Source organism: Ichthyophthirius multifiliis, assembly GCF_000220395.1.
Source record: "Ichthyophthirius multifiliis unplaced genomic scaffold scaff_1120509250885, whole genome shotgun sequence".
In the NCBI taxonomy this organism is placed as follows: domain Eukaryota; phylum Ciliophora; class Oligohymenophorea; order Hymenostomatida; genus Ichthyophthirius; species Ichthyophthirius multifiliis.
In genome coordinates this window covers 142,333-168,356 of record NW_004086406.1, presented here as the reverse complement: position 1 = coordinate 168,356, position 26,024 = coordinate 142,333, and the positions used below count along the sequence as shown (strand labels likewise).

At 14.5% G+C, this 26,024-nt stretch overlaps 8 protein-coding genes across 8 annotated transcripts, besides 30 other annotated features; 5 read left to right on the top strand and 3 right to left on the bottom strand. All coding sequences in view use genetic code 6, as the record gives it.

Moving 5' to 3' along the window:
- Window positions 1–91: 91 nt before the first annotated feature.
- Window positions 92–126: a microsatellite.
- Window positions 127–212: 86 nt separating this feature from the next.
- Window positions 213–253: a microsatellite.
- A 521-nt stretch (window positions 254–774) lies between these two features.
- Window positions 775–804: a microsatellite.
- A 195-nt stretch (window positions 805–999) lies between these two features.
- Window positions 1,000–1,037: a microsatellite.
- Window positions 1,034–1,071: a microsatellite.
- An 830-nt stretch (window positions 1,072–1,901) lies between these two features.
- Window positions 1,902–5,045, top strand: IMG5_107620 (hypothetical protein; the record flags this gene model as incomplete). The annotated part of the gene is made up of 3 exons (XM_004034980.1): window positions 1,902–2,193; window positions 2,411–3,153; window positions 4,836–5,045. 3 exons carry the CDS (start codon window positions 1,902–1,904, stop codon window positions 5,043–5,045), a joined length of 1,245 nt encoding a protein of 414 aa, XP_004035028.1.
- Window positions 2,457–2,516: a microsatellite.
- Window positions 2,469–2,518: a microsatellite.
- Window positions 2,970–3,018: a microsatellite.
- Window positions 4,313–4,362: a microsatellite.
- Window positions 4,423–4,479: a microsatellite.
- Window positions 4,426–4,479: a microsatellite.
- Window positions 4,911–5,023: a microsatellite.
- A 126-nt stretch (window positions 5,046–5,171) lies between the features above and the next one.
- Window positions 5,172–5,205: a microsatellite.
- A 977-nt stretch (window positions 5,206–6,182) lies between these two features.
- Window positions 6,183–6,220: a microsatellite.
- Window positions 6,221–7,353: 1,133 nt separating this feature from the next.
- IMG5_107610 (protein kinase domain protein) lies at window positions 7,354–8,611 on the top strand (the record flags this gene model as incomplete). The annotated part of the gene is made up of 3 exons (XM_004034979.1): window positions 7,354–7,856; window positions 7,971–8,509; window positions 8,571–8,611. The coding sequence occupies 3 exons, from the start codon at window positions 7,354–7,356 to the stop codon at window positions 8,609–8,611; spliced, it is 1,083 nt and encodes a 360-aa protein (XP_004035027.1).
- Window positions 7,918–7,967: a microsatellite.
- A 1,479-nt stretch (window positions 8,612–10,090) lies between the features above and the next one.
- Window positions 10,091–10,115: a microsatellite.
- A 392-nt stretch (window positions 10,116–10,507) lies between these two features.
- Window positions 10,508–10,546: a microsatellite.
- Window positions 10,547–10,669: 123 nt separating this feature from the next.
- Window positions 10,670–10,711: a microsatellite.
- Window positions 10,712–11,419: 708 nt separating this feature from the next.
- Window positions 11,420–11,543: a microsatellite.
- Window positions 11,454–11,539: a microsatellite.
- Window positions 11,544–11,837: 294 nt separating the features above from the next.
- IMG5_107600 (tubulin-tyrosine ligase family protein, putative) lies at window positions 11,838–13,271 on the bottom strand (the record flags this gene model as incomplete). The annotated part of the gene is made up of 4 exons (XM_004034978.1): window positions 11,838–12,537; window positions 12,587–12,924; window positions 12,971–13,094; window positions 13,144–13,271. 4 exons carry the CDS (start codon window positions 13,269–13,271, stop codon window positions 11,838–11,840), a joined length of 1,290 nt encoding a protein of 429 aa, XP_004035026.1.
- A 25-nt stretch (window positions 13,272–13,296) lies between these two features.
- Window positions 13,297–13,335: a microsatellite.
- Window positions 13,336–13,460: 125 nt separating this feature from the next.
- Window positions 13,461–13,503: a microsatellite.
- Window positions 13,504–14,866: 1,363 nt separating this feature from the next.
- On the bottom strand, window positions 14,867–15,426 carry IMG5_107590 (hypothetical protein; the record flags this gene model as incomplete). The annotated part of the gene is made up of 3 exons (XM_004034977.1): window positions 14,867–14,993; window positions 15,105–15,348; window positions 15,393–15,426. 3 exons carry the CDS (start codon window positions 15,424–15,426, stop codon window positions 14,867–14,869), a joined length of 405 nt encoding a protein of 134 aa, XP_004035025.1.
- Window positions 15,427–15,454: 28 nt separating this feature from the next.
- Window positions 15,455–15,494: a microsatellite.
- Window positions 15,495–15,970: 476 nt separating this feature from the next.
- On the top strand, window positions 15,971–17,486 carry IMG5_107580 (protein phosphatase 2 regulatory subunit b gamma, putative; the record flags this gene model as incomplete). The annotated part of the gene is made up of 4 exons (XM_004034976.1): window positions 15,971–16,256; window positions 16,319–16,580; window positions 16,638–16,892; window positions 16,940–17,486. 4 exons carry the CDS (start codon window positions 15,971–15,973, stop codon window positions 17,484–17,486), a joined length of 1,350 nt encoding a protein of 449 aa, XP_004035024.1.
- Window positions 16,582–16,632: a microsatellite.
- Window positions 17,487–18,177: 691 nt separating the features above from the next.
- Window positions 18,178–18,237: a microsatellite.
- Window positions 18,231–18,258: a microsatellite.
- Window positions 18,259–19,509: 1,251 nt separating this feature from the next.
- Window positions 19,510–20,307, top strand: IMG5_107570 (hypothetical protein; the record flags this gene model as incomplete). Its single annotated transcript, XM_004034975.1, has 2 exons — window positions 19,510–19,833; window positions 19,903–20,307. The coding sequence occupies 2 exons, from the start codon at window positions 19,510–19,512 to the stop codon at window positions 20,305–20,307; spliced, it is 729 nt and encodes a 242-aa protein (XP_004035023.1).
- Window positions 20,274–20,311: a microsatellite.
- A 92-nt stretch (window positions 20,312–20,403) lies between these two features.
- Window positions 20,404–20,446: a microsatellite.
- An 885-nt stretch (window positions 20,447–21,331) lies between these two features.
- Window positions 21,332–21,689, bottom strand: IMG5_107560 (hypothetical protein; the record flags this gene model as incomplete). Its single annotated transcript, XM_004034974.1, has 2 exons — window positions 21,332–21,605; window positions 21,658–21,689. 2 exons carry the CDS (start codon window positions 21,687–21,689, stop codon window positions 21,332–21,334), a joined length of 306 nt encoding a protein of 101 aa, XP_004035022.1.
- A 1,863-nt stretch (window positions 21,690–23,552) lies between these two features.
- Window positions 23,553–23,591: a microsatellite.
- Window positions 23,592–23,721: 130 nt separating this feature from the next.
- IMG5_107550 (hypothetical protein) lies at window positions 23,722–24,583 on the top strand (the record flags this gene model as incomplete). The annotated part of the gene is made up of 4 exons (XM_004034973.1): window positions 23,722–23,766; window positions 23,835–23,944; window positions 23,989–24,076; window positions 24,210–24,583. Coding segments are annotated over 4 exons (615 nt in total), but the record flags the coding sequence as incomplete, so codon positions are not given.
- Window positions 24,083–24,136: a microsatellite.
- Window positions 24,584–26,024: the final 1,441 nt, after the last annotated feature.

The window sequence follows — 26,024 nt, the reverse complement described above, 5'->3', positions numbered from 1 at the left end:
TTTAATATAATTTTTTCTTTAAAATAATAAAATAAGTATTTGTAATTTAAAATAAACAATTATTATTTAAATATTTGTTTGAATAATATACTTATTTATTTTTTATTATTATTTATTTTATCTTATATATAATAATTAATTATATTAAAAAAAAGAAAATTAACCAATTATATTTTTAATAATAAGCTTTATTATTATTATAATTTTTTACATTTTTTATAATTAATATTTTTTTTTAAATAATAAATATTTTATATTATTAAATCTATAAAATATTTTAAGTAAATAGCTTCAATTTTTATTTTTTAAAAACTTTTCATACATAATTTTTTAAGGATCGTATGGTTCAATCCCAAACTATTCTAAATGCTTATTGGTTTTCCAAACCCAAATTTTATGCAATATTTAATCATTTTCATGTTCTCTAGCCATTTAAACAAAAAATTTAACTAAAGTTTTAGGCATGTTTCCAGGTTCATGTGAAAATTAATACCCAATATTAAATAATTAACAGCATAAGAGCAAAACATAATCGTATTTAAATTTTTTAATGTATTTTCTTTAAATAAGACTTTAATAAGAAATATCAATAGCTCTAGTAAGTAAATATAAAAATATAATTGTTCTATTAGACTTATTTAAAAACTATCCGCTTATAAGAGCAGCTATAAATCCACTCAAAAATGAATTATAATTGTAATTCATTTTAATATTTTTGAAAATATAAAACAGTGATTTCATAAAAAATGTATAAGAACCAATAAATATTCCAAATTAAAAATTATTTTTTTAAAATATTATTTTAAATATTTTCATAGAATTTTTTTTTTTATTGATTATATTATTTATAATATTTTTGGTACTATTTATATGACAATACCTATTAAATATGATTTTATTGATTATTTTAAAATATTTTTAATGCAACTACATTCATGTAAACAAGTTTCATCCTTTTTATTTAATTATTCAAGTATTTTTTAAAAGATGTTTGAATTATTAATTTAGTTCATTTTTTTTAATTAAGTATATTTTTTAAAATTATAGATTTAATATTATAAATTTTAATATCAATATTATATTTTTATACTTTAAAGTCAAATAAATATATAAATTATTAATTTTTTTTTTTAATAAAAAAAATTCTTTTTATTATTTCATTTATATAATTTATTATACTTTAGAATTATTTAATAAATTTTTTATTATTATGTATTTTTTTAATTTATTTATATTACTTAAATTAAACCTTTATATAAAGTTAAATATTTATGAATATTAAATTAATTATTATAAAAATATTTTATATATATTAAGTTTTAATTTTTCAAAATAATTTAATTTCAAAATAAATAATTAGTATATGAATTAAATTCATTAAATTAACAAAATAGAAAAATATAAAAATAAATATATTTTTAAAATTATAAAAAATGGACAAAGAAATGAACTATGATGACATTAAAATAATTGAATACTTATAAAATGTTTTTATAGAAAGTTTAAAAGAAGAAAAAGAAATAAACTAAGAAAAAATTGAATAAATATCCTATTAGCTAATTTAATCTATTTTAAAATTATATTAAAATCCTTAAACTAAAGGATTCCGTGAAAAAGTGAATTATTTAAAAATTAATTTATAAGGATAAAACAATTCAAATATCAGATAAGCTTTAATTTAAGGAAATATTTCGACTGATGAATTTGTAAATCTTTAAAATAATAATTTTACATCTTAATATTTCGCTTAATATATTTAAAAACATAATATTGAAAATTAATAGTAAAATAATAATGTTATATAAAAAAATGATTTTTAATAAAACAATTAGAAATTATAAAATTAATTTTCTCCTCCAGTATTTTAATGTAATGAACAAAATATAAATATTTAAAATTATATGATAGGTAATTAAAATAATTTGAATAATAATAATAATAATATATTAGAAAAATTTAATGACTTTTAAAATAATTAATAGGAATAAGATAATTAAATATCAAAATAAGTATCAAATCAATAATAAAATAAAAACAAAATTGATATACAACTATAATAATTAAATAATGAATAATAATTAGAAAGTGATTTAAAAACTTAAGATTTTTAAACTGAAAATTAAAATAATATTTTAAATTAATAGAAATAAATAAATCAACTAGAAAATTAAATAAAATAAAATTAATAATTAAGTTAGAAGGAAAATACATTATAAAATATTCAAAAATCATATTAAAAAGACCAAATATTATGTTAAATATAGTAGAATGCTTAAAATAATATTTTAAATTAATAATAACTATAAACTAATGAATATAAAATTGAAAAAGATTAATTTTTAGATTTAATGAGGTAGTAAATTGAAGAAATTATAAATGCATAATAATTATACTAAAATTAAGGTCAAAGCTAATAATTATAGGATGAATCAGAAATAGAATATGAATATGAATTTGAAGATTATGATTAATAAGAAGAATATGGATAATAAAACGAAAATAAATAATAAGAAGAAAAATAATAAACATAAAAAATAGTTGAAAAAAAAGTAGATGAAGAAAAAGAAGAAATAGATTAAAAATAATAAAATATTTGCAATAAAATTGAAAATTTAGAAATATTAAATAAATAAATCAATAATTTAAATAAAAATAATTAATTAGAGCCTATTTATATTAAAAATAATTAAATTGTATATGAAAATAATAATTTTTAAAATAAATAAATTATTTAAAGAGAAAATATAAGTAATGATTATGATGTTTTATAAAATAACAATGAAAATGTGCAATATATGCATTAAATATAAGATAACAATAGTTTAAACGAAAAGAATTAATAAAATATTATTTTTAAAGAACAATTATTAAATATAAGCAAAAATTAGATACAAGAAAACTTAAATGAAAACTAAAGTAATTATTAAAATTAAGAAAACAATAATATTTAAGATCAAATATATACAAATAATAATAATAATTAATAAAATACTTAGAATTAATAAAAGTAATTAAATTTAAACGTTTTAGGTTCTAATTAAAAAATTAATAATTTTTATTCTAATTAATAATAAAATTAATTATAAACTTTAGATGAAATAAAGAATTATAATTATCTAACTTAAAAAAATTCAAAATAAAAAGACTTTAATTGTTAAATATAAAGCTAATTATTTGAAAAGTAACATCATTAAAATTAAGATTTAATTATCGTTAATAGTAAAAGAAAAAATTTATCATTATAAAACCATTAATTTTATATTTTAGAATAATAAAATAATATAAACTTAAATAATGAAATAAGTAATAAATAAATAAATTAATAGTAAAAAAATCAAGTTAAATTACATTAAGAATATTATGAAGTTAATAAAGAAATATTTAAAAAGTAAATTTAAGGATAAAATAAAAGCATTTAAATATAATAATAATAAATAAATTAAGATAAGGGTAAAGGAATGTAAATATTAGAAGATCTATAAAATATAGAAAAATTACGAAAATGTTAAACAGAGAAGAAATATTTAAATTAATCTATACAAAAAAAAGTAAAAGTAAATTTAAATAAAAAATACAAAAAATGAAAATAAAAATTATCAAAATTATAAGGAAAATGATGATTAAATAAAATATCACAATAAATAGGATATTATTAATTAAGATTTTAGATAAAAGCAAGAAAGTTTAAATGTATCTAATATATAAAAAAGTAAAAATATTAAGTAAATAAATAAATATATAATTATTAAAAAATATAGATGAATTCTTATATGAAAATGATGAATTAAAAAAAATTCTTATAAAATCAATAAAATAATTTATTGAAAAAGAAGAGTTTTATAAAAAATAAATATTATAACTAGAATAAAGAAATTAAATATAAGAATAACAAATAAAGTAATATTAAAATGAATTAGAATTATAAAAATAATAATATTAATGCATTGAATATGAAAATTAATAAAATAAAATTTAATATTAATAAATTGAAAATATTTTATAAAAAACAATTGAAAATTAAAAAAAATAACTAGAAAATTTGAAATCATAAGCATTTTCAGAATATATTTATGAAATTTAATAACTTAAGAGCACGAATGAAATTCTTATTCAAAATAATAAGTATTTAAATTAAGCTATTAAGATTATTTAATAGGATATGGATAATAGAAATAAGATAATTAATAAATTATCATAAATTTCTTAATATTAAGTTAATAAAAGCTTTTAATAATATAATTTTGAAAATAGTTTATAAAATAAATTTATAGAAAAATAGAGTTTTCATAATTAAAAAATAAATAATAGTAATTATTAAGTAAATGATTAATAATAATAATTATAATATTAATAAATATAATAACAAATTTAATAATTATAATATCAATTGTAAATATAAAATTAATAAAAATCTATAAATTGTAATAAAAATAAGAATTAAATATATTAAAAATAAAAAGAAAATAATAAAAAATAAGATTATTAAAATACTAATTTAAAAAATAAGTTTTAAAATATTACGATTGATAATAGAAATTAAAAAATTGATTAATATTAAAATTAAAAGAACAACGAAATAAATTCGTAATAACTTATAGAAAACATTATAAATTAGATGAAAATCGGATAACCCTAATAAATCTAATAAAAAAATAATAAATAAATAATATAACTGATATTAAACTCTATAATTAATAACTAAATAATAATAATAATAATTAGTTAAATTAGAGTAATACTATTTCAAAAAATGAAATAAGTTATGCTAATTAAAATTAGAATTCTTTTGCAACTGAAGATTTTGAAGATATTAAAAAAGAAAAGTTTAATGCAAGTAATATTTCATCAATAAAATAGTAAAGAAATAATATATTGTAATAAAATCTTAAATAAAATTAATTTTTGTTAGGATAATAATAAAATTAAAAAAAATAATTCTAATAAAAAAAATAAAAAAAATAAAAATTATAATAAAACAAATAATAATAATAATAATAATAATAATAATAATAATAATAATAATTTAATTTAAATAAATTAAATGAATAAATCTAATTTTTATTAAATTGATTATTTCTAAATATAAATTTTTTTTTGATAATTTAACATTAAAACATTTTTGAATTTTCATAATAAATAATATATTAATAATTATAATTTAAATAAATATATTTTTAATTATTTTTTTTTTTTTATTATTATTTTCTTAAATTTAATTTAAAAGTCTTGAATTTTTTCTAGCTATTAAAATTTCTATATAAATTAATATTTTATTTATTAATTATTATTCACATTTTATTTAATTAGAATAAATCATTATATTTTTATTTTTTGTAAATTCCTATCAACTATATTAGAAAAGTATTTTTAGGTTAATAATTTATATATTATTTTGGTTTATCATACTCAAATTTAGTTTTTCCAAAATATTTTTATTATTTTTAATATATAAACTATTTTTATTATCTTTGCATTTAGTTTATTGATTAATAATCAAAGTTAACATCATATATAATTTATTATTTATTAAATTTTTATAAGATTTTTTAATTTCATCTAATATATTTCTTAGCTGCTTTATTAAAATCTACTTTTTTTTTTTAATTTTTAAGTATCTTCTTCTTATGTTTAATATTCTTATGAAAATACCATTTTATAATATTCTTTTTTTAATAAATATTTATTTGTTCAATGTAAAATACACAAAAAATATTTTATCTAAATCATGTCCGTTATTTAAATAGCAATTGTATTTTTTTTTAAATCTTTTGTCATTAAAATTAATTTTTTTACGATTTCATTTAAAATATTATTTTTTTCTTTTTTCTTTTTTCTATATAAATAATATTAAATTATTTTAAAGTATTCAAAATCTATTTTTATTTATATATGTCACTTTTTTTACTGCTCTACTTCTTACAGAAAGATTAGAAGGTATTGATGTAAAAAATAAGCGAAAATTATTTATTTATTCTTTTTGTTTATGTATTATTATTATAATTACATTTATTTATAAAAGTAATTTTTTATATTAATTATTTTAATAAAAATATTAGATTATTCGTCTTTTTATTATATATAATTTGTATATATTTATTCATTATAGATTATTTTTAACGAAAGCCCGAATTTTTTTTTCTTTAATTTAAAACTTAATAAGTATATAAAAATATGTATTAAAATTAATTTTAAGAATTTTTTTAAGTTTAATATATTTTTTATAAAATATTCTCTTAAAAAATCTTTACTAAGTACTTAAGAACACCCTTTTAATATTTGTTAATCTTTATAAATATACTTTAACTTTTTATTTATAAAAAACTTTAATAAGTGTTTCATCAATTTATTCATTTAAATACTATAAATTATTTATCTTTTGAAATATTTTTATATTTAATATAAGCTTAAACATCATATGCTCTTTTATTTGAATTATTTTTCTTTAATATTCATTTCTGTGAATATATTGTCCGATCTAATTAACTCAATAAGCCATACTAAATTTTAGTTAGAAATATCATAAATATTTTTTCTAGAAATTGACAGGATAAATATCTCCATAACCAAACGTAATCAAAGTAGTAATACAAAAATAAAATGAGTATCAGTTCTTAATTACAAATATTAAACTTTTCAATCCAATAATAAGTATAGTTTTTAGTCTTTTAATTTTTGAAATACTTTTTTTAATATTATTTGAAATAAAATATATTTCTTTTTAGTCTTATTCATATGATTTAAATTAAATAAGTTTTTTTTTTATCTAAATTCTAAGATTATAAATTTCTTATTTTATTATTTTTGAATTGTTTATATATCCAATATATTATAATTTTTTTTTTTTTACAATATCATATTATTAAAATATGCAATAATTGAAATAATTGAAAGTAATTAATTAACAAATAGTCTAATAAAATTTATAATAATAAAATAGTTTTTCATTTGAGTTAATTCTATTTTTTATTTATAATTAATTACTTATTTATTTCTTATATCTAATTTTAATTAATTAATTAAATTTAAATTATATTTGATTAAATTTTATTCATTTTGAATGATTACTAAAGAGAACTCATACCTGAAAAAAAAAAAAATTAATACTAATTTATTTTTATTAAATTTTTAATGATATATATGATTTATAATAATTTAATTATTCAATTTAACTAAATAATATTAATAATTTAATATCTTTTCAAATTTTTCTAGCAAATATTAATATATTATAAATATTTTGAATATTTAATTTTATATAAAAATCTTTTTTTTTATTTTTAAAATATATAAAATTCATAAATTATAAAAATAACTATTAATAAAGTAAAAATTAATTCAAATAAAGAAAATAAAATGCGACTATAACAATTTTTTTCTTGTTGCTGTAATGAATAAGAAGATTAGTTATAAAATAAATTATAACTATCAATAAATAATATTTAAAGCCCACAAAGTAACTCATAAATTAAATTAACATTAGATAGCTTTACTTTATTAAATGTAATCGGAAAAGGATCGTTTTCAAAAGTAATTTTAGTACGGAAAAATGATGACTAGAAATTATATGCTTTAAAAATTATAAAGAAAAAAATTATTTAATAAAAAAAATAATATGAGCGTGTAATGACAGAAAGAAATATTTTAATAAACACAAATAATCCATTTATAATAAAACACTATAGTTCTTTTTAAAATAAAAAAAAATTATTTTTCTTGCTTGAATATTGTGGAGGAGGTGAATTATTTAATTTATTATGGAGAAAAAAATAATTTGATGAAGAGTTATCTAAGTTTTATGTCTCTTAAATTATTTTAGGTTTAGAATATTTGCATTAATAAAACATAGTATACAGAGAGTATATAAAAATATAAAAACGTAGATATTAAAAATATATTTATTATTATTTAAAATTTAAAATAAATATACTTTTATTAATATATTTTTATAAATTTATTTTTAATAAATAAAGTCTAAAGCCCGAAAATGTTCTTTTAGATACTGATGGGTATATAAAATTAGCAGATTTTGGTTTATCGAAAATAATATAAGAAAATGAAAATATGAAATCTATATGTGGAACTAATTAATATTATGCACCAGAACTTATATAGAAAAAAAGTTATGGAAAATAAGTTGATTTATGGACTTTAGGTTGTTTATGTTTTGAGTTAATTAATGGAAAACCACCTTTTTAAAATCCATAAGAAATAATGAATACTGATATTTAAAAATTATGCTAATGTTTAAATTGTTCGGATTTATTTAAAGATTTAATTATTAAATTATTAGAAAGGAATTTCAAAAAAAGAATTGATATTAAATAATGTAAGAGTCATTAAGTTTTTGAAAATATTAATTGGGAGTTAATTTATTAAAAAAAAGTAATTCCTTTAATTAAAATATAGAAAAAAAATGAAATTGATATTTCTCATATTGATTATGGTTTTTTAAATGAAAATCCATATTCTTATGTTTCTGAAACTTATAATACTAATAATTAGTTTCAAGGTATTTTCAAATTATATTTATTTAATTATTTTAACATTAATTATAATAATAATAAAAAAAGGATTCTCCTATTATAATAACAGTAATATAAACAATAAATGATTAAATTTTATTATTAAAAATTAAAATTAAAATTATATATATTTCTACAATATCATTTTTAAATTTTTATTTTAATATATTGTATTAACTATAAAAATAACAAACTAATAAAAGAAAAATAATAAAATATAATCAAATAAAAATTTGACTTTCTCCTAATATATGTTCAATTGGTTCATCATTAACGTAATCAGACTTAATATTACTATTATATAATGATTTATTAGTAAGACAAATCTAATCGTCACTAATATTTTATTAAGAGCGATTTTAAAATGATTCTTATTTTGATTAAATGCTTTTGTTAAACTCTTCTTCATCATTTATATTTTTTTAATTTTGATTTGTTTCATCATCAAAGTCATTTTAAATATTTTACTTATATTAATTATATTTATCCTAATTATTAATAATCTGTTAAAGAATAATATTTTTTTATTTATTTAGATAAGTTTTATTTTAGAAAATATAATTTTGAAGTTATTAGATTTCTAATTTAAGTTTGTTGTTATTTTTTTTAATATCTTAATTTTTTAACAAACAAATTCTTTTATTTTCTTAATATTCAAATTTTAATTGGGAAATTTACTTATTTTACATATTTATAATTTCTTAGTAATCATAATTCTCGTTTTATTTTTCTTCTATTATATTAAAGATTTATTGTTAATTTAAATTTTTTGTTTATTATTATTATTATTCAACGTTACTTTTTTATTAAATTTCTTTTTTTAAATTATTTAGTCTTTCTACTTATGCTTAAATTAATTATTTCAGTTTTCTTATTTCATTTTGATTTTCATTTTTTATTTCAGATTAGTATTATATTTAAAATTTAATAGTTTTATTAGAATCATTTATTTTTAAAAAATCATTTAGTAGTATTTTTTAATAATTTAATACCTATTATTTTGTAAATTTCTTTTCTACACAATTGAAATAATTACAAGTTTCAATTAGTTATTTTTCTATTTTTTTTTTTTGGTTACTGCGTTAGTGTCCAGTTTTATATTTCTTCGCTTTTAGTTAAAAATTAATAATTGTTCATCTAAAGATTTAAGCTTTTCTTACATTTCTTTAACTTTATTTTTTAAAGAAATCTAGTAAAAGTTCGGATCTTAGTATACTTTGTTACAAGAAATTTAATCAATAAATAAATTCTCGTTGCTTTCGAAAATTAATCTTTGCTAAATATTCCATTGTTAAAGCTGCTTTTACATTTATTTGTTGTTTTTTTATAAATTTAAAATATTTTCTTTTAAGTTTTAATTCATTTCTATATATTCATTTTTTATACATTTATTTTTGTACATTTCATCTAATATTTAGTTTTTTATATCTTAATTATTTTTATCATTTATATTGAAAAAATCTACTATTAATTAATGATTTTTCTTTTACTAGTGTTTTTTAATTTGCTCATATTATTTTTCAAAATTATTCCGTAAATTTTTAAAGTATATTTATCTATGAACATTATTTTATTTATTTTTATTTATTTTTAAGTTTTGGGTGCTTTATTATAAGGATTCTTATATTGTTGTTAACTTACTATTTAAAGGAAGTTTTAATTTTTTGTTTTCATTTTCCTTTGTTTCTTGAAGATTTACTTAAATTGATTCTTTATTATTTTTTTCATTTATAAAATCTTAATAAAAACCATTTTATTTAATTGTCTAATTTTCTAATTACTATCGATTTATTTCTTAGTTTTATTATTAAAAATTATTATTTTAATTTTTCTATTCTTCTCCCCCAAAGCTTTACTAAGATTTTTCGATTTTTTATTTCAAATAAAATTTGAAATCATTTTAAGATATATTTTTTTTGTTATGTTTTGAATACATTAATAAAGTGTCAATTTTTTTTTGTTTTTTTTAAATAAATTAATATTTTTTTATTTTAGTTTTAAAATATTTATTTTATTTTTCAAAAAGATGGCTCATTAAATAATTTAAAAATTATCAATATATTATTTTATTTATAAAATATATTATGAGATTTCTTCTTAATATTTTATTTGGTTTAATATCAATTATTTTAATATATTATAGGGTTTTTTAACTTTAAAATATATTTAATTTAATATATTTTAATTTATTTATATTCAAAACAAAAAATTCAGAATATTATTTATTAAATATAAAAGTGAAAATATATTATTTTTTTAAAATAAATTTTATTAATATATTCATTAAAAGTTTAATATAATTTTGAAAAATGAAAATTATACTAAAATTTGAATAATCAATAAAAATTTATTAATAAACCTCTTTAATTTTTCTTTTGATAAACTTTTTTGTAGCTAAAAAAAGTTAACTTAAAAATTAATTGATTGTATATGATTTTATATGATAATTTTAATGTTAATATTGTTCTTTTAATTAATCGGTTTTTATTTTTATTTTAATTTTTTTCAATATATAATAAAAAAAGATAATTTATATGTTAATAAATTCATTATATTAATATCTCATATCCTTATAAATCTATTAGATTTTATATTTCTTTGCATTTTTATTCTACTTGGGTTGAATCTTCATTTATTTTTAAAACTATATCTAAGGTTTTGTACATTATTTTTGGAATTATTTACTTTAGTTTTATTGTATTTGTAAATAAGGCTGGATTTGTATTTATTTCTAATAAGTAAGGTTTTAAGTTATTATCTATTAAAATATCAGCTCCAAGAAGTTCATATTAACCTAATTTATGATCTAATTTAGGGTATCCAATTTAAACAACTGTCTTTAAAATGTTTTTTATTTATTTATACATTAAATCTATTTACTCTTAAGTAAAACCTTCATTTAAAATATAATCCTATTTTAAATAAATAAAATAAAAAAATTTATTTAAAAAAATTATTAATTTAAAATATAATCCTATTTTAAATAAATAAAATAAAAAAATTTATTTAAAAAAATTATTACTTCTAATTATTTCATTAACCATATTGTATTTTCTTTGTTTTCTTTATAACTTTTATGTTATTTTTAAATAGCAGCATTAGTTAAATGCATAAATTTGTTTTATTAATCTTCTGCGTTTTCAAGAGTATAAGATAAAAGCGAAACTCTTGCATAACCATGATGAAAAAGCAAAAGTAAAGGCTTAGTACAAGCAATTAACACATAACATCTAATATCGAATTTTTTATTATTTAATAAAAAGGGTTTTTCAATATATTTTTATATTATAGATTAATGGCGAATATTAGGATACTTCATTTCTGAATCTTGGACACTTTCTTGATTATTAATAATTTCATCAATTTCATAAGTAATAAAATTAGCAGTATAGGATCCTAGTTTATGTTTTTTTATTGAATGAAGTTTTGTTTAAAAATATAAATATCTTCGATAATTTGAATTCCTTTTCCCATATTATTATTATGGGGTTTTAATATCCATATCTATTTTTATTCTTTCTCAAGCTTTTTATTTAAGAAAAGGATTTCGTCACTTAAAAGATCTAATTAATAGGTTTCTGGAAAAAAATCTATTGTTTCTTATTGAATACTTTAATAATCTCTTAGTAAATTTAATAAACCTACTTTTGTTGTAAATATTGTTACATTTGCAATATGATTTATGATTTATTATCCTTCATTAAATGATAAAAAATCTACTTCTGATTTTGTTTAAACCCATTTGAAATAAAAAAATGGATTAAATGTTTTTTATTTATCCATTAATTGATACTATCGATTTTTATTTTCTGTATTTTTATCCTTAAAAAAGTTTTCTATAATTTAACTATTATTTCCACTTCCAATATATATTTTTTTTATTTAGAAATCATTTTCTATTTATTTTTCTTCTATAGCTTCACTTTCTTATAATTCCGGCGATGCAAAAACCGAATATTTATCTGGAATCCACAAATCTCTATCATCTCTCCATTCATGTTATGCACATTATGATCTTTTTTTTGTTTTATTAAATAATCAAAAACAAAGTAAATAAATTATACTTGCAAATTCCATCCAACCAAGTGTCTAAAGAACGAAAATGATATTTCATATCATAATAATTTTTACTTATAAATTTATAACTATCATGATATTATATTACACCTTTTTAATATCTTGCTCCTATAGTTTATTCACCTGTTTCACCACCTGTAAATACTTCTACATGTACCATATTATGTGCAAATGGTTTTAACTTTTTATTTTTATTTAAAAACTTTTTAAAAATAGGCTATGTTTTTACCCTTTAATTATAATATGTAGCTGAAATAAATACTAGATCTCCTGGTTTCATATCTTTATATTCTATTTCTTGAGGGCAAACATCGAATTAATATGCCTTTTTTATTTATTAATTTTATATAAATATAATTTATGTTGTTAACCTGATTCCATCTACCTAAACTGAATCCAAAATCTTCTCTTAAATCATAAACCACTTATCTTATTAATCCACAACAATCTAAATAAAGAGGAGCATTATGGTATTCTTCTCCTTCGCTCCAGTATCTTTTTTTTTTAATTTATAAAAGATTTTAAAAATATAGATAATAATTACTTTTAATGGTATGGAACTCCGAAATATTTTTTGCATTAATCTGTAAACTTTTTTCTTAAATTATCTTTAAAATCTTGGGTTTTTCTTTCCTCTTGTTTTTATTATTTTAAATATTTTGCATTTTTCATTTTAGAATATCTTTCTTTACGAAATTAAAAAAACTTCTATTATAAAGAAACTTCTTTTTATAAATTATTTTCGTTAAAATTTTCTTTTTCCATTTATTTTTTTAAATTAGAATTTTTAAATATAAGTGTTATTGGTTTATTTTTATTAAAATATATAAAAAATTTAAATTATAAAGTATTTTACAATATTTAAATTTCATATTTTATTATATTTCTTAATTTATTAATATTTTTTTAAAAAAATAAGGAAAATAAATAAGAAAAAAATCTTTACAAGAAAAACAAAAATCCCGTTTATATTAATGATATCAACGGAATATTATTTACAATTTTCTTTAACAAAAAATAAAATAATATTAGCCCTATGTCTGCAGTTCATAAAATTATTTATGAGAATTTTAAAAGCAAATAATGCAATTAGAAATTTAAAAAGCATTATTTTTCATAAAAATTTAATTTTAAGTTTTTTATTTTAATGCTTTTGCCTAGTTTTTTAATACTTTAAAAATAAACTTAAACTTTTTATGAATTTCCTTATAAATTTTATCTTATATAAAAGATTATATATCACTTTAAATTTTTTATTGTATCTATTAACTTTATTTTCGTTTTATTTACATTTTATTATACTAAAATTTTATCTATATAATTTAATATTTATTCTAAATTCCATTATTTTGTAAATTTTATAATTTATATTAAAATAAAGTTATGAAATAAACGATCTATTAAAAAATACATTTTTATCAAAAAAATATGTAATTTAAATCTCAATTTAACGTTATAAATTATTTTTATTTCAAAAAATTATTAAATATAAATTACATTTTCTTAAAAGATTTTTAAACAAAAGTACCGTACATACGTATATATTTATTATTATGATATATTTAATTTATTTAAATTAAAATTAACTCGACTTAATATTTATATATTTCAAAGAGATAAACCATAATATATATGCTGATTTTTGAGTAGCTGAAATTATTTTATATTTTAAGTTAATAAATATAATTAATGTATTTTTGACTTTTTTTATTATTTTATAATTTTTATTACAAATTATACTCTAATATTTGAACGATTATTAAAACATTATTCTTGAATAGAATAATAGACATATAAGTAATTTTTAAAAAAATACATATTTTGTTAAAAATAAGAAATAAAATAATATTTATATGTTAAATTTTTATTTTATTAAAAATGATTTTTATTTTAATTTATTTTATAAAATAAATAATTATAAACACTATAAAAAAAAATAGATATTATTATTTAATATAAATATAATTTTATATATTATCTTTCTTAAATTTAATATATATATAAATAAATGCATTATGATAATAAAAAGAGATAAAAAAATTAATACATTATTTATAAATAATTTATAATTATACTTTTAAAGGGAAAAAAAAAATATTCACTTATGTTATATTTAAATGATATTCTTAATTTTATTTATTTAATTTTATTTTTATTATTATTATTATTTTATTTTAGTTTGGTTTCTATGTTTTAATAAAAATGCATAATAATATTTAGTACACACATTTTTTAAATATGTTTTTAACTTATTACTTAAAAAATTATCAATTTCTAAATATTATTCCTTTATAAAATTAACCAGCAAATGTTTATGATAAGCCTTAATCTGTTGCTTTATCACTAGCATTCCAAAATGAGTTTTAGACATGTCCATTTATTTCATATGAAGCCCTTAATTTTATGTTTTTATTAATATAATTTATTAATAATTTTATAGTTTTTTTTTTTTTTTCTTAAATATATAATAAATAAATTAAATATTATTATTTTATGTAAAATAACCAATGTTATGTGCAGTTTTAATATATTTCATTTTCTTTGTAGCAATTTCCTCGTCTATTAAAAATATTTAAATATTTAATTTATCTATTTTATAACCTTCTATCAAAAAATCTCTTAGCTAAACTATAATCATTTTCTTACAAACATTAAATAAGGGGAATATAAGTATCCACACATGGACTTTATTTTATCCTAAGAGGAACTCTATATGATTAAATTTCTTCTTTAGAGTAAACATATTTCTCTTTATTTAAAATAAATGATTTTTTATTATATAAAAAAATAAACCTTTATTTTAATTCCATTATCTGTCGTGACCCATTTTTTTTTTATATATATTAAAAATATTTTAAAAATATTATTTTTTTATAAAAAAAATATTTTTTTATACACAATTAAAATTTTTTATTTATTTTATTTTATTTATATATATATATATATATATATTTTAATATATAATGATTAATCTTTTTGTATTTTTTCTATTATTTTAAAGTTTATTTCAATTAATTTATAATTAATACTTTTTTATTTATTATTTTATTTAAATTAAAGTATGATTTTTAAAAAATATATTTTACTAAAAACTTAAATAATTTTGTTTTTATTTTTAAATATTAATTTCTTTTCTAAAATTTTAATAAAAATATAATATTAAAAAGTATAAAATTCTGATTCGAATTTTTGATATTATAGTTATAATTATTTTTATATTATTTTATTCTTTTTTTTTTATGGATTATTCCAAACGCATAGTTAAAAATTGATATTTAATTAAAATAACTTTTTTTAAATTTTTTTTTATTTTAAATATATTTTAAAATTTGAAGTAATATTTATTAATATTTTTCACGAAAAATTATAATATGGACCAAAAAAAATCTATAAATTGGGTAGATACTTTGAAAAAATATGTTTAAAACAAGGCTTAAAGAACTGCATAAGAAATAGATGATGAAACAGATTAATTATTTTTATAATATATTGAAGAAGCTAAATAAAAAGAAGAAAAAGATGATTAAAGTTATAAAAAAATACCAAAGTTTTTCCAAAAAGCCTTATTAAATGAAAATCAATTAAGCTTTAGAGTTAGATAAGAGGCAAGAACAAGATTTTTACACCATAAAACTAGCGAAATTTTAGATAAAGAAGGTATAAACTAAATAAAAGTAAATATTTAATATATTTATTTAAAAAAAAATAAAAAAATATAGATTTAGAAAAACTATGGGTTTTATTAAGAGAGAATATTTCTCCTCCATAAGATAATAAAGAAAGAATAAATTATAACAGTTTTTTAACAATAGCAAGTATGTTACCTATAAAATGCAGACACTTTTTTTCTGCAAGTACTTTTTTGAAATTCGATAGAGATGAATATGGAAGAATAGATATAATAGCGTTTTTCCATTCTATAGTGAGAAAAGTAAACCTTTTTTAAACTAGAATATAAATATCATTATATGATACTATAGGGTATTTTTTTATTTATTTTTTTCCAATTTTTTTGTTATTTTTTTATTTATTTCATAGAAATGGTTATTTAAGAGAAAAAGATTTAGAAAATTACATTTTCGAATTAATTCCTATATTTGCTTAATTATAAAATTTATAAGAAAACTTTTACCCTTTTTATGTTATTACTGCCGTAAGAAAATTCTTCTTTTTTTTAGATCCTAAAAAAACTGGTAGAATTTATATTAAAGATATGCTAACTTCTCCTATTCTAGCTGAGTTATATGAACTTAGACAAGAAAAGTTTAGTCCTGAAGAATTATAATAAAATTGGTATTTTTATTTAAAAAATATTATTTTTTGTAAAAAAAAAAAAAAAGGTTTTCAGTTTAAAGTGCATTAAAAGTTTATTAAAAATACTTAAAATTAGATATAGATCATAATGGGTTATTAAAAAAAATCGAACTGTAAAAGTATAATTGGGGTCTAACAAACATTTTTACTGATAGAGTTTTTGAAGAATGTTAAACTTTTGAAGGAGAAATGGATTATAAGACATTCCTTGATTTTGTATTGGCAATGGAAAATAAAAAAACACCATAAGCTTTATAATACTTTTTTAAAATACTTGATGTCTATCATAAAGGAGCTATAGATACTTTTGTTATTAATTTGTTTTTTAGACCTATAGTATAAAAGCTTGAACAAAAAGAAAAATGTGGATTTAATGTAGAAGATGTAAAAGATGAAATATTCGATATGGCTAAACCTCAAGTTCCACATGCTATAACTTTATAAGATTTAATAAATTGTGGATAAGGTGATATTATTGTTTCTATGCTTATTGATGCCAAAGCTTTCTATGATTATGATTAAAGGGAAAGTGGAAACTTTTTAGAAACTGATGAATATAATTATGATTTTTGAATTTATTAAATTCCCTTTATAATTTTATATTATATTTATATAGCTTTTACTTAGCTTATTAATTAATTGAATAAAGCTTCTTTTTTATTTATATAATTTAATTTATATTTTTAATAAGAATTTTTTTTTGTAAATTAAAAAAATTATATATAAATAATGTTTTCTATAAAATTTTGTAATCTTAAATATTTATAAAATATATTATTTTAACAAAGTTAAAAAGATTATTAAAATGGATTTATAAAAATTTACTATTAATATAATGAACAATATAGGTTATTTTGAAGAAATAGAATTATTAGAAATATTAAAAAAAAAATACCGAATAATAGGATAACCAATAGGAATTTATTGTCATTTATAATAACAGACATAAATAAAAGGGCCTCCATTCGCAATAGATACTTATGCTTTGAAATTTTTATATGATAATCACTTAGATAAATTTAACTTTATTGATAGAATTAAAGATTAAAATAAATAGTTTAATACAAAATATATTGTTTATGAATAGTTAATTTTAAAAAATTACTTTTTAATACCTGCAAACAAATTTGGAGCAGATTTTTTAGTTTATGATAGTGATCCTTAATTGAATCATGCAAAATATCTTCTTTTTATAAATCCTAAATAAAATATTGTATAATTAAACAGATTAGCTACGATTTCTAAAAAAGAAGCTTTACTAGCAATAATTAATGATTAAAATTAAATAATATATAATAAAATGATTAGATAATAATGATAAATACTATATATAAATACTATATATTTTCATTTTTTTTTTATAAAGTTTTAATTTAATATTAGTTAAATAAAAAATATTTCAATCATATTTTATATATATATAAAAAATTTTTATACAAAATATTTTATTTTATTTTTTTAATAAATGAAATAATTTATTAATTCAAAATTTTTATAAAATTTATAATAACATAATAATTATAATTATTAAAATATGTATTTTTAAAATATAAGAATTATTTTTTTATAATAACTAGAAAATTATTATATATAGTAATAAGTATGCGAATAGTTCTTAGAAAATACAAAAATATGCATATAATTTATTTTTTCATAATATCTACACGAAAGTTACTGCTATGAGCAGTGACATCTAGTTACATATTAATTTAGAAATATGTATATAATTTAAACCAAAAGTAAAATTAAAATATTAAAATTTTTAGCCTTGTGAATAAACAGATTGAGTGCAATTTTAAAATAACCCATCAGAATGTAATTTATGTAATGAAAAGTTATTAAATTACTATAAGAAATATATAAAAACTATCCATATTGATTCTAATATTTATAATTAATGTTATTTATCACATTTTTTATTTTAATAAGTATTTTAGTCATAATTTCCTCTAATAAAAAAACCTTAAAAAAATAAAATAATAATTAAAAAAAATATTTTAATTTTTTTAATAATTAGAAAAGTTATTTAAAAAATAGAATAATTAATTATAATATAAAATTTTTATCCATTTTTTTTTTAAATTGGTTTAGTATTTTTTCGCTGCTTTTTACTTTTACAAAAAATATAAAATTAAATATTTAATTTCTAAAGATTAATTTAATGATTTTTTAATAAGTTTATTATTATCAATTTAAATAAAATTTATATGTTCCTAATTAAAAAAATTATTTAAATGTACCATAAACTCCATTATAAACCATTAATATTTAATAACCAAATAAACATAATAAATTTAATAGAAAAAAGAATAAATGGAAGATCAAAATAAAACTCTTGATAAAATAATAATGAATACTATATATATAAATATTTGAATTAATTTTTTTTTTATTTAAAATATTTATTAAATGCTTTTTTATTTTTTGGTAAAAAATAAATTGACTTTACTATTAAAATTCTAATAATATAAATTATATCAAACAAAATTATTTAATAAAATTAATATATTATTTAAATTTTTTGTAATATATAATTAGATATATATTTATTTAATTTTTAAATCAACAAAAATATTATTTTTTTAAAAAAAAAGAAATGGACGACATTAATACATAAAAATAAATTATTTTTGAAAATGAAAATAAATTAGCAAACATAATAATTTTAATTCCTAATTTTTTCATTTTAATAATTTTTAACATTTTCAAAGATGGACTTTTATGTTTATTCTTATTATAAATTTATTATATAACCTTTCCATACGCCTATAATAAATATATTCTGAAGTAAAATAGCTTAAAAGCATTTTTTCTTAGTGAATTTGAAAATAGGATTTAACAAATTAAATATGGAATTACATTTGGGGCTGTAATGTTTATATTACTACTTTTGTATTATATTTTCTTATATGAGTTTAAGGTATATTTTATAATTTTTTATAAAAAAAATCTTATATTTTTATTCTATTTTTGAAAAATAAATTTAAAGCATAATATGTTACAACATTTAAATTTACCTATTTAATTCTCAGCTTTATATTTATTTACTTTTTTAATTATTTTTTAATTTATTAATCCTATACTAGAAGAATGGTTTTGGAGAATATTTTTAGAAAAATATTTAGGATAAAAAAACATTAATATAATACACATAGGTTATACATTATTCCATTTAGTAGCTTTATTGTAAATTATGTCTTTGTAATTAGCGTTTTTCTTTGCAACTAGTTTCTTTTCTTTATCAAGAACTTTTTCTTATGTTAAAAATAATAAAGGAATTATTTCTTGTATAATAGGACATATTTTTCTATCTTTCTTTTGTGGTTTTGCAATACTGGATGTATTATATATTGAATGGGATCATTAAAATAATATAATTCATTAAGAATAATGATAATAAGTTTATAATTATATTAAATTTATAAAAATTAAAAATTTAATTAAATATTTTTTAATTATAATCTAATTAACACAAACAAAATTTACAATGTTTGTTTTTATTTAAAAAATTTTGAATTTACTTAAAATAATTTAATTTCTATTTATTTTACCTGTACTTTTATTTTTAAGAACAATAAAAATTTATAAACATAAAATTTAAAAATTGATATAAAAAATAAAATATTTAAGTATTATTTAATATTTTAATAAAAAAATATTTTATTTTTTAAAATACACAATAATTTCATTTATTAAATTTAAATTTAGTTAAAAAATATAAAATTAAATAAAAGCAAAATTAATATTTTTAAAAATATAATAATTAAACAAAAATAAATTATTAGATAATGTATAAAATATTTTTAGATATTATAATTTAAATATTAATAATATAAATGCTTTTTAATTTAAATATAATAATATATATATTAATATTTATAGTCTTTAAAATTAGATTATTACTAAATTTGTATATATAACTTCAAATTATATATTTAATATTTTATTTTAATTAAAATTAAATATTAAATTTATTATAAATTATTTAAAAATATATCGCGGTATTTTATATTGCTTTATATTAATTTTTAGACAATATAAAGTTAATATTGCATTATATAATACATTTTTTTTTATTTATTTTTGATTTTGCAATTATTTTTAAGCTAACATATTAAATTATTAGTTTAGTTTTTAAATTTGATTTTTATATTTTTGGAGAAAAAAATTCTTAATTTTTATATTTTTAAGAAATTATTAAAAATATGAAATTTTTGTTATAAAAATATATTTATGTTGTAGTCATCAAAAAAGTTAATAAATTTGAATTATTTTAAATTAAAATTAATTTTATATATTTTTTTTATAGCTTTATTTATTAAAAGTTTTCAATATCATAATTTAATTTAAAAATAAATTATTATATTATATAATATAAAAAAAATATCAAACTTGAAATTAAAAATACTATTTTAGCGTCAGCATTATTAATTTTTTTAAAAATAACTTTCATTTTCTTTATTCTTCTACTTATCATTTTTTAATGAATGTAACATATATTTGCATTTATATCTAGACATAAACTTATCTAACCATCCTTTAGATGCTTTAAATTTTTATTAATTACTTGATTATTAAAATGCTACTTCTCTTATCTAATTTCTTGTAACTTAGAATTTCTTGTTATATTATTCTAAAAGCCATTCATATACCTTATCTTCCATTTTAGGATCTTCTTTTTTCTTCCTCCGCCTATTTAATTTTATAATTAAATTTATCTTTAAATAACATAATTTTTAAAAACCTTCTTTTCTTTTATAACCAAAATATATCCATCTTTTAAGGTTTTTTACTTTAATATTATTTAATTTAGCAGCAACTTTAATGTCCTGAAAATTAAAGTAATCTTCAATAGCTTTTTTTTTAATTATTCGCTATATGATTGATATGGACCTCTCTTTTTTTATATAAATTAAATAAAATACATATAAATTTGTAAAATTTTATATAAATAATAATTAAATTATTAGTTAAAAAAAAAAATTAATAATATTATTTTATAATTTTTTATTTAAACTTTTTTAAATGATTTTTAGTATTATTTTCTGTTTTCGTATTTTTCTTTTTTCTCTATTTATTATTCAACATAAATTTGCATTTAGTTTTCACTGTTAGGAATAAGATTAGTTATATTTTTAATATATCTGCAATTTTATTTTATATATCTATTATTAGCAAATACTTCCAGTTATTCTTAGTTCTAAATCTAGCAAATATTATTTGCTAATAATATAAAATATTTAAAATAAAGAATATATATTTTATTAAAAAAATATTACGTTAAATATTTTCTTTATTATCTGCTGTTTATAAATTTTATATATAATCATAATTAGCTAGTAAATTCTCTTAACTAAAGTAGATACTTTCTTCTAAAGTTTTTATAGCTTAATTAACTATTCAAATAAATTAATTATTAATAAAATAAAAGTATTTAAAACATAAATATATAATTATATGTAATTTTTTTTTTATATATTTATTTACAAAAATATTTTAAAATAATAAAAATCACAAATTTTCATAATATTATATATGTATATTTATGTTTATTCGAATTTATATATTTATTATTATATATATATATATATTATATATACTTTAAATTATATTTATTATAAATAATCTTAATTATTTTTAATTTTTTTTTATATATATGAACGCATTTTTTACTTTAGTTGTTTAAACTTTCTATCATTTTATTAAATAAAATAACTATTTTATTTAATTGAGATTTATTTTCATTAGAATCAATGTAGAGTATTATACATCTTGAAATGTTTATTTCAATATTCATCTTAATATTCTTTAAACAAGAAATATGTATAGAATAATTCATTTTGTTTTAAAAAGATCTATAAATTTTGCTATTAATAATTTTAATAATATTTTTTTTTATAATAAAATTCTTATAAATCAAATATAAAAAACTGCAATTTATTAAAAATATAAATTAGCAGTAATATAAATATTGAATAAATATTTAAATGCATTAAAAATAGTTTAAACTATATATAATTTAGTTATTTCTAAGATTACATTAGTTTTCTTAATTAATAAAAAATATTTAATTATTATATAAAATAATTCTTTTAAAATCATCGAAAAGTTCAAATTTAATTTTCATATTTTTGCGATTTATAATATATAAAAAATTATAAATTAACCAAAAAATATAAAATATTGAATTAAAAATAATAATTTCTATTATTTTTTTAATTTGTTAAAAGATATTTTATTATTTATATAAATAAATATTAATTTTAAAAGTTTTAAATGTATTTATTTTAATTAATTTTGTTTTTTTTTAATTTAATTTTGATTTATATCTTTAATAATTTTTATCAATTTATTTATTTAGATTTAATTAACTTAAATAAAATAAAAATGAAGTTCTAAAATCTTATTAAATTATAAAAATATTGTTTTACTAAAAAGCTTGAAAAAGCAATATATAAAGAATCACCAAATACAATAATAAATTATAGGTTTAGAAAAAAAATATATGCAAATATTTAAGATATTAAAATATAAATATAAAATATTAAAGCAACTTAATTTATGAACCTTAACAATAGTTAAAATTTACTAAGGATGGTAGATGTTTATTATACTATTATAAACCAAGAGTATATAAAATAAATTAATTAAATATTTTTTAAATAATAAAATAGTTTTATACACAAACTATTTAAAGATTAAAATATTTAATCCCTTTTTATTATGTTTGTAAATTAATAGGAAATAATCCATGTAAAATAAAAATTAACTTAAATTATTTTAATTAATTAACAAAAAGTTTATTTATCTTTTCCTGCATCGATGCCTTTATATTTTCTTGTATAAGCATATAGTAATTTTATAAAAAAAATTAATTTATAAATGGTTAATTAGATTATTTTAATATAATAAAATAAATAGTACTTAGAAAAATTCAAATATAATTTATTAATTTTAGAAGAATTCCTTCTGAAATATATTTATTAGAAGACGGATAAACTTTATAAATTGTTTGGTTGAAACAATTTTATGTAAATTTTAAAATTAAAATAAAAATTTAATTTTTAAAATAAAGCGTAAATTAAAAGAAGATCCAATAATTGAATAATTTCATATAAGCTAATTATTAATGCCTTAAGGTTAAGATTAAGTTCCTTTAAGAGGTTTATAAAATATATATAATGAAAAAAAAAATATAATTTAATAAATAAAAAATAATAATTATAAATAGCTTTTAACTTATAATTTACTTTAATAATAATTTTTTAAATTAAAATAAAATATTATTTTATATAGGCGACTTATTTCCAGAAGTATATCCGTTTTAGGATTATAGACCCCTTAATTATGCTTGGTTTAAATATTTTACAACATAATAAAACTTTTTTATATTCCAAAATATTATAATTATATCAATCCTGAGATTTTAGTTAATGTATTTAATGGAAAGATAATTAATATTAACTAAAGCAATATTGAAAGAATAGATTATGAACTAAAGGATAAACATAACAATTTATGAGAAAATTTATAAATTCTTTTATTTTTTGTATATTAAAATTTAATATAAAATGGATAATTAACATAAATTTAATTATGTGTACACTTTTTTTATTTAAATAATTATTCATATATATATATATATATAATATTTAAAAGAAAATTTATGATTTAGGAATGAAAAAAAATAATTAGATATTTATAAATATTACAAATCAATCAAAACTATAAAAACTAAATTTTATTTTTATAATCTTTTCTTCATAATAAATTTATTTATATTAATAATCACAATATAATAAGATACATATTTAAGAAAGAATTTATTTTAATACTTAAATATAAAAATAATTTTTTTACAAAAATATAAACTTTTAATTATATGGAGAATTAAAGTATAAATTCAAAATAAATTTTTGATTTTTTAAATTTCTTTAATTTTAATAAAAACGATTACTAATAAATAATTAAAAATGAGATTTCTTTTCATGAATAGGAGCTAATTTTTGGTGAAATAAAAAATGATTATTTAACAAAAATGTATTTTAAATCATATATATACCATCCAAAGCAACTTTATTAAGAAGAAATTTATTTATGTTTTAATTTTTACCTCCAAAAAAATTTAACTGAATAAGATTTATAAGGATATTTTAAAGATTTTTAATCATTAATAAGATAACTTTTAAATTTGTGTTCTGGAATGAGCTATGATTTAAAAAATATAATAAAATAAATAAAGGTTGATTATAATATGAAACAAAATAAATACTTTTAAATAAGAATATAATTATAAGATCAATATTATGCTTTTTTTAAAGAATTTTGTAATTTATTAAAACAATTTTTAAAAAATAAATCGCGTGAAGAGTATTTTTTTTTTAATATTTAAAGTTAGCAAGGTTTTAAAGAAATATGTGAGTAAAAATAAATAAGTAATTTAAATTTATTACAGAATTTATTATTTAAAAATTCGTATATAAAATGTAATGAAATAATAAGAAAAATATTAAGAAATACATAAGATAAAATAACTAATTAAAATCTTTTTAATTAATAAAAATAAAATTTTTTAAATATACTTGATTCATTATTTGGATCAAATATAAAATTACATTTGGAAAACTTTACGGAAAATGAATTAATTGACTTAGGTATTTCTGAATATCCGATAATTCCTATGAATTTACCTTAATAAATGAATATTTTTTAAAAAATTAAAAAGTTATTTTAAGTTATATTCAATGCATAATTTAAATTATAATATACTTATTAAGATATAAAATTTTCATTTAAAATTTAAACTGATGAACTTACAGTATTTATTATGTACTTATTAAATTAAAAATGATTATACTAATAAAAATCTAGTTTATAATAATTAATATATTTAATAAAATAATGGAAATAAAAAAAAACTAATTAAAATTCAAAATCATAATAAATATTTATTTTTATTTATATAATATTAACAAATAAGATATCATTTTTTTTCCTATTATAATTTTTATTTTTATTATTTTATTTGATAGAAATTAATTTCATTGGCTTCATTTTAATTATTAGCGATTATCTAATTAGTAATCTATTCACTATTAGGTGTTTTTATTT